At 39.3% G+C, this 13,366-nt stretch overlaps 1 protein-coding gene across 4 annotated transcripts in view; it reads left to right on the top strand.

Annotated features, from left to right (window-relative positions):
* DNAJC27 (DnaJ heat shock protein family (Hsp40) member C27) overlaps nucleotides 1–13,366 on the top strand; it is a 58,290-nt gene that overhangs the window by 43,076 nt on the left and 1,848 nt on the right. For 3 of the 4 annotated variants that reach the window (XM_061211359.1, XM_061211358.1, XM_061211357.1), the window contains 2 exons: nucleotides 1,615–1,775; nucleotides 5,322–7,982. In XM_061211359.1, coding sequence (XP_061067342.1) covers nucleotides 1,615–1,775; nucleotides 5,322–5,454 — 294 coding nt within the window. In that variant the 3' untranslated portion in view covers nucleotides 5,455–7,982. Of the gene's footprint in view, nucleotides 1–1,614; nucleotides 1,776–5,321; nucleotides 7,983–13,366 lie in introns of those variants that run through there. The other variant, XR_009703842.1, reaches the window with a different exon arrangement.

The following is a 13,366-nucleotide window of genomic DNA, read 5'->3' as shown; positions in this document are numbered from 1 at the left end:
ACATGTCAAGGCTTCTTAGCTAATACTGGAGATAAGAAAGAGGAGTCAAAGAGAAGGATAAAATTTTTAGATGATAATAGGCACTATAGAAATATCTGGAAAAAAAAGAGGAAGAGATTAAAAAAGAAATGGAGGGATGAGGAAATAATTTAAAAGCAGCCATAGTGTATTAAATTAGTCTTTTGAGTGAAGTTATTCAACAACAATAATAGTGCATAGAGCATGAAATATGAGCAGGATCAAAAAATAGTTTTCACTTTGAAAAACATTATAAAAATAGGAAAAGAATATGAACAGTTTACAGAACAAGAAAAGACCGATAAGCAGATGAAAAGATACTCAATTTCACTTATAATTAAAGAAATGAAATAAAAACTGTGAGATACACATCAGCTTGGCAAAAGTGAAGATGTATGATAATGCCCAATGTTGACAAGGGTGTGGGGAAATAGACACTCCCATACACAGTGGTGGGAGTATAAACTGGTATAGCCTTTTTGTATGAAAGTTGTCAAAATTGAAAAGTAAAATGCATGTACACTTTTATTCAGTAGTTCTTCTTTTAGGAATTTATCCAAAAGCAGTATTCCCACAAGTGTGCAGAGATATATACACATAAAAAAATATTCACTAAAACACTGTTTGTGAAAAAACCTAGAAACAATTGACCTGTCCAAGAATAGGGAGTTGGTTAAATAAATTATGGTATAGTCACACAGTAGAATACTGAACAGTCATTTAAAAGGAGGAATTGGGGAGGGGAGGGTAAGCTGGGACGAGGTGAGAGAGTGGCATTGACATATATACACTACCAAATGTAAAATAGATAGCTAGTGGGAAGCAGCCGCATAGCACAGGGAGATCAGCTTGGTGCTTTGTGACCACGTAGAGGGGTGGGACAGGGAGAGTGGGAAGGAGACGCAAGAGGGAGGGTATATGGGGATATATGTATACATAGAGCCGATTCACTTTGTTATACAGCAGAGACTAACACAACATTGTAAAGCAATTATACTCCAATAAAGATGTAAAAAAAAAAACTAAGCGAAAGAAGGAAGAAAGTGTCTATATGCAGCTAGAGAAAGGTTCCAAGATTTATTATTATGTGAAAAAAAAATGCAAGGTGCTAAGCAGTGTGTTTAATCTGCTCTCTTTTATGTAAATGCTTAGGGTTTGGATGTGTGTATGGACTGGGTACCGATAGAAAATTATTCTGGAAGGATACTGAAATAATATATTAACAATGGTTACCTCAAGGAGAGGAACTTGAGGGGTAGGGAGACAGTTTTCATTTTACACTTTTTCCTACTATTTGAATTTTCCTAACAATATTCATGTGCTAGTTTTTAATTTCAAGTGTGGTTATCTGAGAGTAGGATTATAAGCCATTGAAATTTTATTCCTTATCCTTATTGTGTGCTTAAATATATATATATACACATATATGTATGTATAGTATGTATAGTATGAAAGAAAAAAATCTTCCAAAGTACATTTGCTTTACTGTGAATTTTAAGTTATTGGAATATATTAAAATTCTTTAAGTTGATGGTTAGAAGGAATTCCTATTTTCTCAAAATCAGTTCTCCTCTGGGTTGTGTTTTCTTTTTGCAGACATTTTATGTATCCATAGTTGATTTATGTGAAAACGGCGGGAAACGTCCTATCACAAATAGCAGTGCTAGTTTCACCAAAGAACAAGCAGACACCATTCGCAGAATTCGAAATAGTAAAGATAGTTGGGACATGTTAGGAGTCAAACCTGGGGCCTCAAGGTAAGCAGTGCTGTCAGATATTAGTGCTGCCTTCTGTTATAGAAAAAGACTCAATCATCAGAATTATAGTGCGATATCTTCTTGTAATTGGCTAGAAATATGAAGATGTGTGGAAATATCTTGGATTACTTAATAATGCTCCTTCACTGAATTAAGTGAATACCAAAGGGAGAAAACAGAGGGCACAATTACCTAATGTGGGAACTATGTAGTTTGTATATTATATAAGTACCTTCTGAAATTATATGCTCTGCTTTTGTTGACTAAGAGCCTTGAAGCTAATGTAACCTCAAAAAAAAAAAAAAAAAAGAATTCTTAAATCATAGAATTTTAGAGAAGGAAAGAGTGTTAGCCATCAACCTGTCCAAACATTTCATTTCATAGGTGGGAAAACTGGGAGGCAGTGAGACTAAAAACACAGTCAAGGACCCCAGGAGTTAGTGGTAGAACTGGTTCTTGACCCTGAGCACTGTGTGTCTGCCTGTCTCTGTCTCTTTCTATCTCTGTCAGAAATCCTGCTGGTTCCTCGTCTGTGTGTGTTTATATTAAATTATTTTATTTTATCCAAAATAATTATTTGGGAGAAAAGGAAATACAATCACTACTCTTTGTGAAAGAATAAATCATTATCCAGCATGATTATATAACTTTTCTCCCCAGTTTTATTGAAATATAATTGATATACAATACTGTATAAGTTTAAGGTGTACAGCATAATGATTTGACTTACATATATTGTGAAATGATGACCACAGTAAGTTTAATTAACATCTGCCATCTCATATAGATACCAAAAAAAGTGTTTTTTCCTTGTGATTAGAACTCTTGGAATCTACTCTCTTAACAACTTTCAATTGTTATATAACTTTTAATGCTATAATAATACTGTTACTATACGTATTATTAGAGTTCTCAGACCTTTTTATTTTGCACCATAGCTTTCCTCCCCTTTCTACTTTTTCACCTTGATTCCCGCAAAAGAGAAAGTAGCTCTTGAAATCGCCTTGTCAGTGTCAACAGCATTAAGTATCTCCTCCATTTTGGTCTCATAGCATATCTTTGAGTCCAGAAGGAAAGAGGGGAGGGGGCAAGGGAGACAGTTATTGGTCTCCCTGGACTTGCCAGGCATTACTGAGGAGCTGTTAAACACCTGAAGGAATTAAGATGACCTCATAGCACAAAATTAATTGGTGGCTTTTAAATGTCCTTTTAGACTTCCATAGTCACATCCTAAATTCTTCCATTTCATCTCCAAGGGATATTGACTCTATAACTAAGAAACTATTACTTACTAATTAACTTAGAACAATAATCATTAGGGAAAAAGAAACTTTTGGTTTCTTACTTATTATTGTGGTTAACTGGAATCTCCCAAAATTTACAGGACCTCCATAATTTCCATATCCTTAACCAGTATAACATGTTCTTATCTTACCTTTGTTCCTCTGGGTCTATCAAACTAATTTGTATGGCATGAGCACGTTTGGGCAAAACCTAAAAACATTTATTTTATTTTATCTTTTAAATACACCTTTATTTTATTTTTTGGCTGTGCCATGCGGCATGCGGGATCTTAGTTCCCCGACCAGGGATCGAACCCGTGCCCCCTGCAATGGAAGCATGGAGTCTTAACCACTAGACCGCCAGGGAATTCCCTAAAAACATTTTTTTTAAGTTATAGAGAGTTTTACTGTTTGTTCAGTGCTATGTTTACTATTCTTGAACTTTAAGAAAAATCTTTAGTAGAATTAATACATTTTTTACACACCTGACTCAGTCTTGTTTCTCTAAAATTTTCCTTGGAAGTTTCTCCTGCTATCCAGAATTCTTGAAAGGTACCAGGCCTAACCACTAACCCCATATGGACATGTTTCCTCGGGAAGCAGAGTGGCTAGAGGGGCCCACCCAAGACTCACTCATGGGAAAGAGAGAGGATGCTGTTTCTGCCTCAAGGACAGAGAGTCTTTTAGGGAGAATGTGATTCTTATTAGCTAATATCGAAATTATCTATGTAGAAAAGCTACATGCAAGGTAAAACAGGAAAATTCAGAAGGACTCCTCTAAGATCAGAAAGCAGAAAAAGCCTTAGAACGTATGCCTACAACATGGACAGCTGTTAACATAGCCCTATGACCTCAGTCTCCCCAAGCTGACACGTAAGATATCACATATGCACAAATAATATGTAACATTCAAGTAGAAAAATATACACTGCAAGGTGAGTATACAAACAAACATGATCAGATATCACATCCAAGATATCAAAGACCATCTCCTTGATTTGGAGAGCCAGACTAGAAGTCTTTCTGATAAAGAATAAAGGAGATTTGGGGAAGCACCAAATCCAGGCTTATAAGTTAACAAGGACCTTGAATTACAAAAGGAATTCAAAAGGGAAGTGGGAAATAAAACCATCTGGTAGAGACAGAGCCGGACTCTGACCAGGGGAGTGGCTCGGTACTTGAAAGCCTCTCAGAGGCCTGACACCTGAGGATATGAAGAGCGGGGAGAATTGCAGGGCCAGGTGGTCTCCAGCCCCCACCCCAGCAGTCCCTGCTCCTTAGAGGTCTCTCCTGGGGCTCCCTGGTCTTTGGTGAAACACTCATCGTACTGCTCCTTTCCTCTCTAGATAATGTTAAATTCTCTCTTGTTTCTTCTTTGGTCTCAGGGAGCTCACTGTAACTCTCAGGTACCCCTTTCCAGTGGCTCTTTCTTGGTCAGTGGTGCCACCATCTTCCCTGAGGCCTTAGATTCCCCATCACCCTGGAACTCATTTCAGCCCTTTTTCTCATGTCTTCTCCACCCGTATACCCAGCTCATCATCTGCTTCCGCCAGGGCTTTGTTTCTATTATCTCTTTTGCCTTCCCTTGTTGGCTTCCACAAACACCTTAATCTAAACCCTTGTATTCATGCTTGGGTTATTGTAACAACCTCCTACCTGTCTCCTAACTTCCAAAAACAGCTTTCCCAGCACCATTTTGTCATGAAACACCTACTGTTAAAAATCCAACTTTTTTGTTGTTTTGCCTTCAAGGCCCTTCACTTACTGACCCGTGCTTCCTGGCCAACTTTGTTTCGTGTTACTTCCCAGTGCAGTTTCCTCCTGGAACTGCATGCAGGCTCCGGCTCCCTTCCTGGCCTCTGCCGGTTCTCTCCCTGCTGCTCTGTATTCCCCACCACTGTGTCAATCCCTGAACCCAAGCTTCTTCCAGAACCCTCCTCCAGGGGGCCTGCCCTGATGGCCCCTGTCCTCATTGCTTCCGTCGGCAAATGCCCAGTGCCTATGAAGTGCCGAGTACTGTTTTCATCTGATCATGTTTGTTTGTATACTCACTTTGCATTGTATATTTTTCTACTCGAATGTTACATATTATTTGTGCATTGTTTGTTTCCTAGTCCTTTAGTCCCACCTTTGAGAAACGGTAACATTTATTTGGGATATGCTTACTGTAAGAGATATTATGATATCCAAACAGCTAAAGTGCAGTGGGTGGAGGGTGGGGGCTGACCTCGATACTGACATAGAGCTTTGCTTTTTCTCGTAGAGATGAAGTCAATAAAGCATATCGGAAACTTGCTGTGCTGCTTCACCCTGACAAGTGTGTAGCACCTGGTAGTGAAGATGCCTTCAAAGCCGTTGTGAATGCCCGAACAGCCCTCCTGAAAAACATCAAATAGAAAGTAGAAAAAAAGACAAGTGTGGGCCTCAAGTCCAAACAGACTTTCCCTAGAGGTAAAATAGCCAACATGGGTTTTTCCTCCACAAAATCTTACAGCTCTTTTCACTCATGTGCTGTCATTTGTAAATCAGTAATTCGGGTGCCTGTTACCATGCCATAGACCTTTTGCAGAGAGATGAAGTGAAGAGAACCAAGCGCCACTTATACACTGCCATTCATTTCCTACTTCTGAATGATGTAAGATTCTTTTCTCATGAGTTTGTTAGCTCTGTCAGTGTAGTATCCCTTAGGCACTTTGCTCAGGAAAGTCCATGAGGTTTCTGGAAAGAGGATAGGAGGATCCTTTCACTTTTTCTTTAAAAAAATTCACTATCAGAGAAGAAAACAAAAATGGAAGCAGACATAGCAGAATCCTTGAAAGTGTGGTGACCTCGCAAGCAAGTTGCCCCTTTTACAGTGAGTTTCTTAGGTAGTATTTTAAGCATCAATCTATAGTTAATGAACTCTTGGCAGCCCTTTGGAAGTGAAACGAGGTGATACAATTCTGAACTGAGCAGCCCTTTTGTGACGTTCACTCTGTTCCCCTTCTCCAGCCACAGGGGGAGAGACCAGCCAGTCCTAAGAGAGCAAAGACAGTGACGGCGGCCACAAGTTCTGGTACACTGGCTGCTGCTAGTCCTGCCCCTGAGGCCTCTCCCTGGCCGTGGAAGTGGGTGCTGGTAGCCGTAGGGAGCATCATCGCCTAGGAATCAGCAGTCAGACTCCAAGACAGTAGTGCCTGCAGGTCACACTAGATTGAGCACACATGCCCAGAGGGCACGGCCGGCCTGGCTCGGGCATGTTTGATGCCCTAGGAGAGCCTCCATATGAGGCTTATGCCTTCTTTGTTTCTGCATCACTTTCTGCATCACAGCAGGTGGGAAAGGCTGGGGTGCCGGGCCTCCTCGTCACTTCCTCATCAGTGTTAGTTCCCTCTTTCTTCCCTCTTCTTTTCCTGTCCACGTCTGCCGCCATTTCTCTCTTCTTGAGTCCCTGCCTTCCGGCTATTGACTCCTCCATCCTCCTGTGCAGCCTTCACCTGGGCCTGGTTGACCAGAGACAAGTATGGATCCTTTGGGTGGTGGACAGAGAGATCTTAAGGCCTGTGTGGGAAGAATCTCTGTTACTTTTGCTTGGGTTACAAATTTCTGATTAGTAATATTTTTAAGCTACAGATTATGAAAATTAATTTCACATAGAGAAATACATTCTCTTGCCATAGTATCTTCCTCAGTATCCAAGGGATGGATGAAGACCAAGTGTGAGGACCGGCCTTTCTTCCAGAGCTTACAGAACCAGTGTCACTGTGTGGCTCGTTACACCATCACTCTCATGTTACTCAGATTTTTAGCTGTGACCAGGCTGCACTAATTGGGGCTTTAAAGTATATAAAACATTACTGTCTGTGAATTTTAAACAGCTATCCCATATTGATCGCCAAGGAGCATTCACCTTACCACCGGAGAAGAAAAACCACTTTCGTTTAATTAAAGCACACTGCAGTCTTCTGGACTCTTCCCTTCTCCAAAGCAGCTTTGCTTTGTGTGGCTGCCCTTGAGCTGCATTGAGCTGGTTGTCAGGAAACCAGAGCATTGTTTTCTAGTATGAATTTTCATCTTGGTGATATTGAAAATGCTTTTTTTTTCTATAAATTGAGATACGAGTATGATTTCTTGTGGGATTTTCCTCTGGCCTTTTAATTTTAACTAGCTCTGGGCCTGTAGAACTCCAGCCCAAAGTTCTTCGGGGCCTAAATTTTGCTTAAGGCCTTCATCATGCCTAAAGTAATTAAACATAGATCTGTTCTTACAGCAGGACTTAGGAGGGTCATATTTATGAGGGACTGTGCATGGTGGTATCAGCCCAAATTGACATGACAGGTCACTGAGTATGTGGCCCTGGGTAAAAACTGGTGCCAGTTTTCATTGTTGTTATTAAACACTAGATTGGTCACCTTATTCAACTACATGGTGCAGATGAGCAGTTATAGCAGAGAGAGATCTTTAGTGCTTCCATTCATATCCTTATATAATGAGTGACTTGTTGAAATTTAGCCTGATCTTGATTCGTAGGTCTTGAGGCTCAGTTCCCAACACCTTGATTATTCATGTTAAGGATGGCCATGTACTACTTCATTTATGTAAAAGAAAGTTAAGCTTCAGGGTCCTAGAATTTTTCTGATTTCCATAATCCTTGAGTAGAATATCAAGAAGTAATGATGCCTGATCTGCAATGAAAAGTAACTTCATACAAAATTTTACAGACCTCTGCATTAATTTAAATTCTTGGTGCAAATATGTACTTTGTAGTTCAACCTTATTAAAATTCTTCAGCCAGTTAGGATTGCACAATACATCAGTGAGAGTAATAACTAGCAGAATAATTTCAATGGCTAAAAAAATTTTTATAGAAAGTCATGTTTTTCAAAAAAAGAATAAAAAGTTCGAACAGCTATTATTCAAGAAAAGCCATTTCTTCTGCATCTGAGTCACCAAGAATTAACACTTTTAAAACTTGTTAGAAATACCTGGAGGCTTTTGAAATTAATTGTCCAACCTACCTAAGAACTTTAAAATATACCCTCCTTTTGTTCCTCTGTTCCTCTTTCCTGCCTCCTTTTGAATTGATATTCTCAACTGTCAACATTTCTTTTACTTCAGCATTGTCACTTTATTTCTTCACATAAATGTGTGCTCGGTAAAGTCCAGACTTGGGGGTATTGTGGTGCTACCCAAGATAAATTGCTATAACTCTGTAGATTGCGCTCTCTTCTTTAAGGCTCGCATTTACCTCAGGAAACTCACTCTAGTATGTTTTTTTTTTTGCATTGAATTCTCAACTGGTAAATATTTCTTTATACTGATAAATTAGTACATAATTCACTGTTCGCTAAATGAGCCATAGATAAGGCAGCTAAATTTCTGAAAGAAGGCCACAGTAAGTGGGCAGCCCCTGTAAGCTCTGAATCAGTAATGAGGTAGCTGTTCCTCATAGAACAATGACAGAATCTCGAGGGGGAGGGAGGTATTTCGGTCTCAAGTTCGAAAGGGTAGGGCCGTGCGCACATTGCCTTTGACAGGAACAGTGCCTGTCCTATAAGCAATTTCAGTGGGCCCTGGGATGTCACTCCCTCTCCACCACACTCCATATAGCTCACTCTGAGTCTGCCAACGTTTTTGTAAAACGTTTGCAGTGGAATTTAGCCGCGAAATACAGCTAACCACCTTCCATTGCAAGTTTTGCAGAGTGAAGAGGGGTTCATATTTCTCATGATTGGTACTTAGCACAATTGTAAGAGACAGTTAATACTGTTTATACGTTGGTTTTTCCATTAAGCATTTCTAGAGAAGACGAAAGCTTAAACTTGTGGTGTGGGTAAGTTAGATTATGTCTGACAAGCAGTGCAATAGGAAGCCGTGCAATAAAGGCCATGTTGGTGAAATGACTCGCTGGAAAGTTGGGCAGTTTGAGTGAGCTTCCTGCATCGATGGCCCGCGGGGTGGTCTGCCCTTGGGCCGGGAATGCACAGTCTCTAAAGAAACCCTTTGCTCTCACGAAGTAATTTACATACTTGCTTTCTGTTGAACTAACGGAAAATGTTAAATCTAACAGCTGTGTATGTCTTGTATAGAGAGTGTCATATGTATTTAAGTTGTGTATTTTTATAAAGTAAAGGAAAATGCCAAACACCGGTCTGTGGGCTGCACTTATTTGTTGAGATACTGGTCTTTAATGTAGAACATGCTAGTCTAGAGGCCAATCCAGTTCCTTACCAACTGAGATCATAGATAAGACATCTTGCTTTAGTTGCCTATTTATCTCTTGTAAAAATAAAATACAGTGTGTGTGGAAAAATAAAAAAAATAAAAAAAAATAAAAGTAATACCCAGCTGATTCTAAAAAATAGGGAAACACAAGAAACACTTAAGAAAAAATCTTTCGGCATTCTTAGCATTCAAAAATTATTGGTTGATTGCCTTCCAGTTCTTAATTCTTTTTAACCCTTTCTGTCATGATAAAATGTCCTTCCTTAGTCTCTAGTAACAATTTTTGATATTCTCTCTTTTATATTCTATGATAACTATATATTTCCATGTAGGATATGTATATATATGTGTGTGTATATATATATGCACACACATATATAGTATATTTCTATGCAAATATATATACATATATAATATATATATCTCCTCTATATGAAATACTATATATATATTTAATTCTTTGGATAAGAACCTAATCTTATTTTAAATTTAAAGACGTAGTGATTATGTCCTCATGTGATTCCAATGCCTTATTAATAGATCTGCTTGTAATGATTTAATAAGTCTTAAACAATGAAGCATGTATTCTGGTAGCTATTATATATTTTTGTCCCATTATAGATGGAATCATCTAAAAAAGGGATCTAAAGATATCTCTTAGTGTTGCATGTATATATGTGGTTCTACAAAAAAAAAAAAAAAAAAAAGACATCTTGCTTTAGTTGCCAGTGGGTAAAGTGGAGGAAATTTTATTCACTGGTCCCTCAGGCTAACCTTAATTAAATTGTGATGAAAGTGTTTTGATCTCTTAAAGAAAGATACTAATATTATGTGTGCCTTTTTAATTCAAATGAAACTATTGTTATCTCATTTTAATAATGCAGATCTTGGCTGAATAACTTAATAATTCAGCTAACTAGTCCCTGGACAACAAGAATCCTTAAGTAACAGACTATTGTGAACTCAAATTTGAAAGTGAAAGCCTTGTAGGGCCAACCCACAGAAGGCAGTTCTATCTCTGAACACTTCAAACAAGAGCTTTAATTTTCATTATGAATGACATTCGTCATCACCTGAGAATGCCCACCACTCTTTTGGGGAACTGCTCTACCCTCTCCATACTGCTAATGTGTTCTAAAGGGGAGCTGCCAAATCCTCCTATGACCCACCCTTCCTCCCTGGTCACAGGGATTGGCCCAAGAGATGGGAATGTCACCCAAGCTGAACCAATTGGCATCCCTCCCTGGGATCTTTCTAATTGGATCTAGGAAAACAAACTTCTTCTCAGGTGAGGAAGATAGGAGGAGTCCTGCTGATGCTGGCAACCTTGATTCCAACCTCATAGAAAAAATTTGAGAGAATGAAACACATTCAGAAAGAGTCAGAGTCCTGATGGCTAAGACTTTCCTTCTAGTCCCCTGAGATCCCCTGAACTGGTTGTTCTTCAAGCCCGTCAGCCACCCCAGAATCCTTCTAATAAATCTCCACTCCTCTCTTTTCTGCTTAAGTTTCCTGGAGTTTGTTTTCTGTTACTTGCAACTAAAAGAACATTAGAAAATAATAGACATTAAGGATCACGAGCAGGGATGAGAAAGCTATGGTCTGTAGACTGGTACAGTACTTGATAAGTATATTATGACATTTTATATATTAAAATATATCCAAATACTTGGTGTTTTCAACTAAAGTCTTGGGCTATGTTTTTTTTGTTGTTGTTGTTTTTTAATTTATTTTTGGCTGTGTTGGGTCTTTGTTGCTGTGCGTGGGCTTTCTCTAGTTGCGGCGAGCGGGGGCTACTCTTCGTTGCGGTGCACAGGCCTCTCATTGAGGTGGCTTCTCTCGTTGTGGAGCATGGGCTTCAGTAGTTGCGGCACATGGGCTCAGTAGTTGTGGCTCATGGGCTCCAGAGCACAGGCTCAGTAGTTGTGGTGCACGGGCTTAGTTGCTCCGCGGCATGTGGGATCTTCCCGGACCAGAGATTGAACCCATGTCCCCTGCGTTGGCAGGTGGATTCTCAACCATTGTGCCACCAGGGAAGCCCTTGGGCTATGTTTTAAACCAATAATAACCAATTGTAAACTGAGAAGAAAAATTAGGTTTATTCATTTTGTTTCAGGATCAATTTAAGATGCACAATTTTATCTAGCTTTTTTGGTTCCATTTGACCCATTGTCTATCGGGGCACTTCTAATATCTTAAATTTCTGTTTTTAAAAAAATTAATTAATTAATTTATTTATTTTTGACTGCATTGGGTCTTCATTGCTGCACGTGGGCTTTCTCTAGTTGCGGCGAGCGGGGGCTACTCTTCATTGCAGTGGCTTCTCTTGTTGTGGAGAACGCGCTCTAGGCGCGCGGGCTTCAGTAGCTGTGGCATGTGGGCTCGGTAGTTGTGGCATGCGGGCTCAGTAGTTGTGGCTCGCGGGCTCTAGAGCGCAGGCTCAGTAGTTGTGGTGCATGGGCTTAGCTGCTCTGCGGCATGTGGGATCTTCCTGGGCCAGGGCTCGAACCCGTGTCCCCTGCATTGGCAGGCGGATTCCTAACCCCTGCACCAGCAGGTAAGTCCCATAATATCTTAAATTTCTAATCAAACTTCGTTGTTAAAATATTCTTTCACCATGCATTTATTGAGCACCTACTATGTGCCAGGCTCTGTTCTAGGCACGGGGGATGTAACAGAGCACAGAACCAACAAAAATCCCTGCCCTGTGGAGCTTACATTGTTGTCATTTTTCTTTTTCATTTGTGAAGTTTTGAAGAAAGTTTATTTTTTTCTGTAGGTTTATTTCTGAAGAGGCAAATTTGCATTTTTTGACTGCTCTTCAAGATATGCAGTTTTGCAATTAATACTCTGATTGCTACTACATACTAAAGATCATGTAGGTTGTTAAAATGCTATATTAATTTTTTTCTTGAGACCTTAACCATTATCATTATACAAAGTTGTTTTTCCTGTTGACCTGGAGGAAATAGTACTAGACTTAAGGAGTTTCTTTATATACATTTTATATTAATAATTAAAATAGCAATATATCCTTCCACAGTAGTTGATAAGGTTGTGTTCATCTGGAGGGGAAAATATCTAGAATCTCAGTTGTTGTTTTAGTTAAGTAAATAGTGTATACCTCTGATATCACCCAGTTAAAATTATGATCAGTTGACTTTAGGCAAATTATTTCTCCATGCATCCAAAACAGTTAGTTGTTAGTGATAATTATAAAATCAGCAGATGCAGTCCATGAAAGCATTTGTTCTAGGGAAGAGAAATTAAGAGTCTGCTATGACTGAGAGAAATTGAGGTGCCACATGCCTCAGATATCAGGATGTGAACATTCTGCTGGTTTCAGAATATGAGAGAAAACAAAAAGGTTAATAAAATAAATACTAAAGAGAGAGAAGACATCAAGTTGTTCAAAAGGAAAGTTAAAGAAAACAAAAGAAACTATCTCAGATCTGACTAGCAGGGAGAAAATAGAAAAGCCCCAAGTCAGTGGTTGTCAGTGCTTTTTATCGACAGAACCCTATATTTCTAGTGAACTCCGATACGAGACTTTTATATAAGAGCAACATTTTATTAGGATAAATTTATAAAAGTTCAAGCTTTTAACATCACTCCATATAAAAGCAACCTACCAGGCAGTTCTGTCTCCTAGGGGAGACGTCAGCATTTATAGCAGAAGATGATAAATCCCCACACTATTCCCTCCTGCTCACAGATGCTGGTGAGGAGAGCGCCTTGCCCAAGAAAGTGATCAGGTTCAAGGAAAGTTAAGAGCTTCTGCCAGGCACTCTGTACTGCTGGCAGTGCTGGACAGGAACCCTGTTTAATGAAGCATCCTAGTGAAATCTTAGGTATAAGGGAAAGTACTGTGGCTGTGTGGTGAGGCACGGAGCCGAGCTGCTCTTCATAAGAAATGAACAAGACTTCTACGGGTTGGGGCTGCCTAAAAGAAAAGGAAGAAAGACTTGATGAGATGGGACAGGAGGCTGGGGTCCAAAAAAGGATTATTAGAAAGATACTAGATATTAAAAATTATTAGATAATTTTAGAAAGATAGCCAAAGAGAGAAGTTCCCAGTGACAGAAACAATCAAAGGACTTTTAA

Source organism: Eubalaena glacialis, chromosome 14 (genome assembly GCF_028564815.1).
Source record: "Eubalaena glacialis isolate mEubGla1 chromosome 14, mEubGla1.1.hap2.+ XY, whole genome shotgun sequence".
NCBI lineage: Eukaryota > Metazoa > Chordata > Mammalia > Artiodactyla > Balaenidae > Eubalaena > Eubalaena glacialis.
Note: the sequence above shows the minus strand (reverse complement) of the source record. Positions and strands in the feature narration are given on the sequence as shown.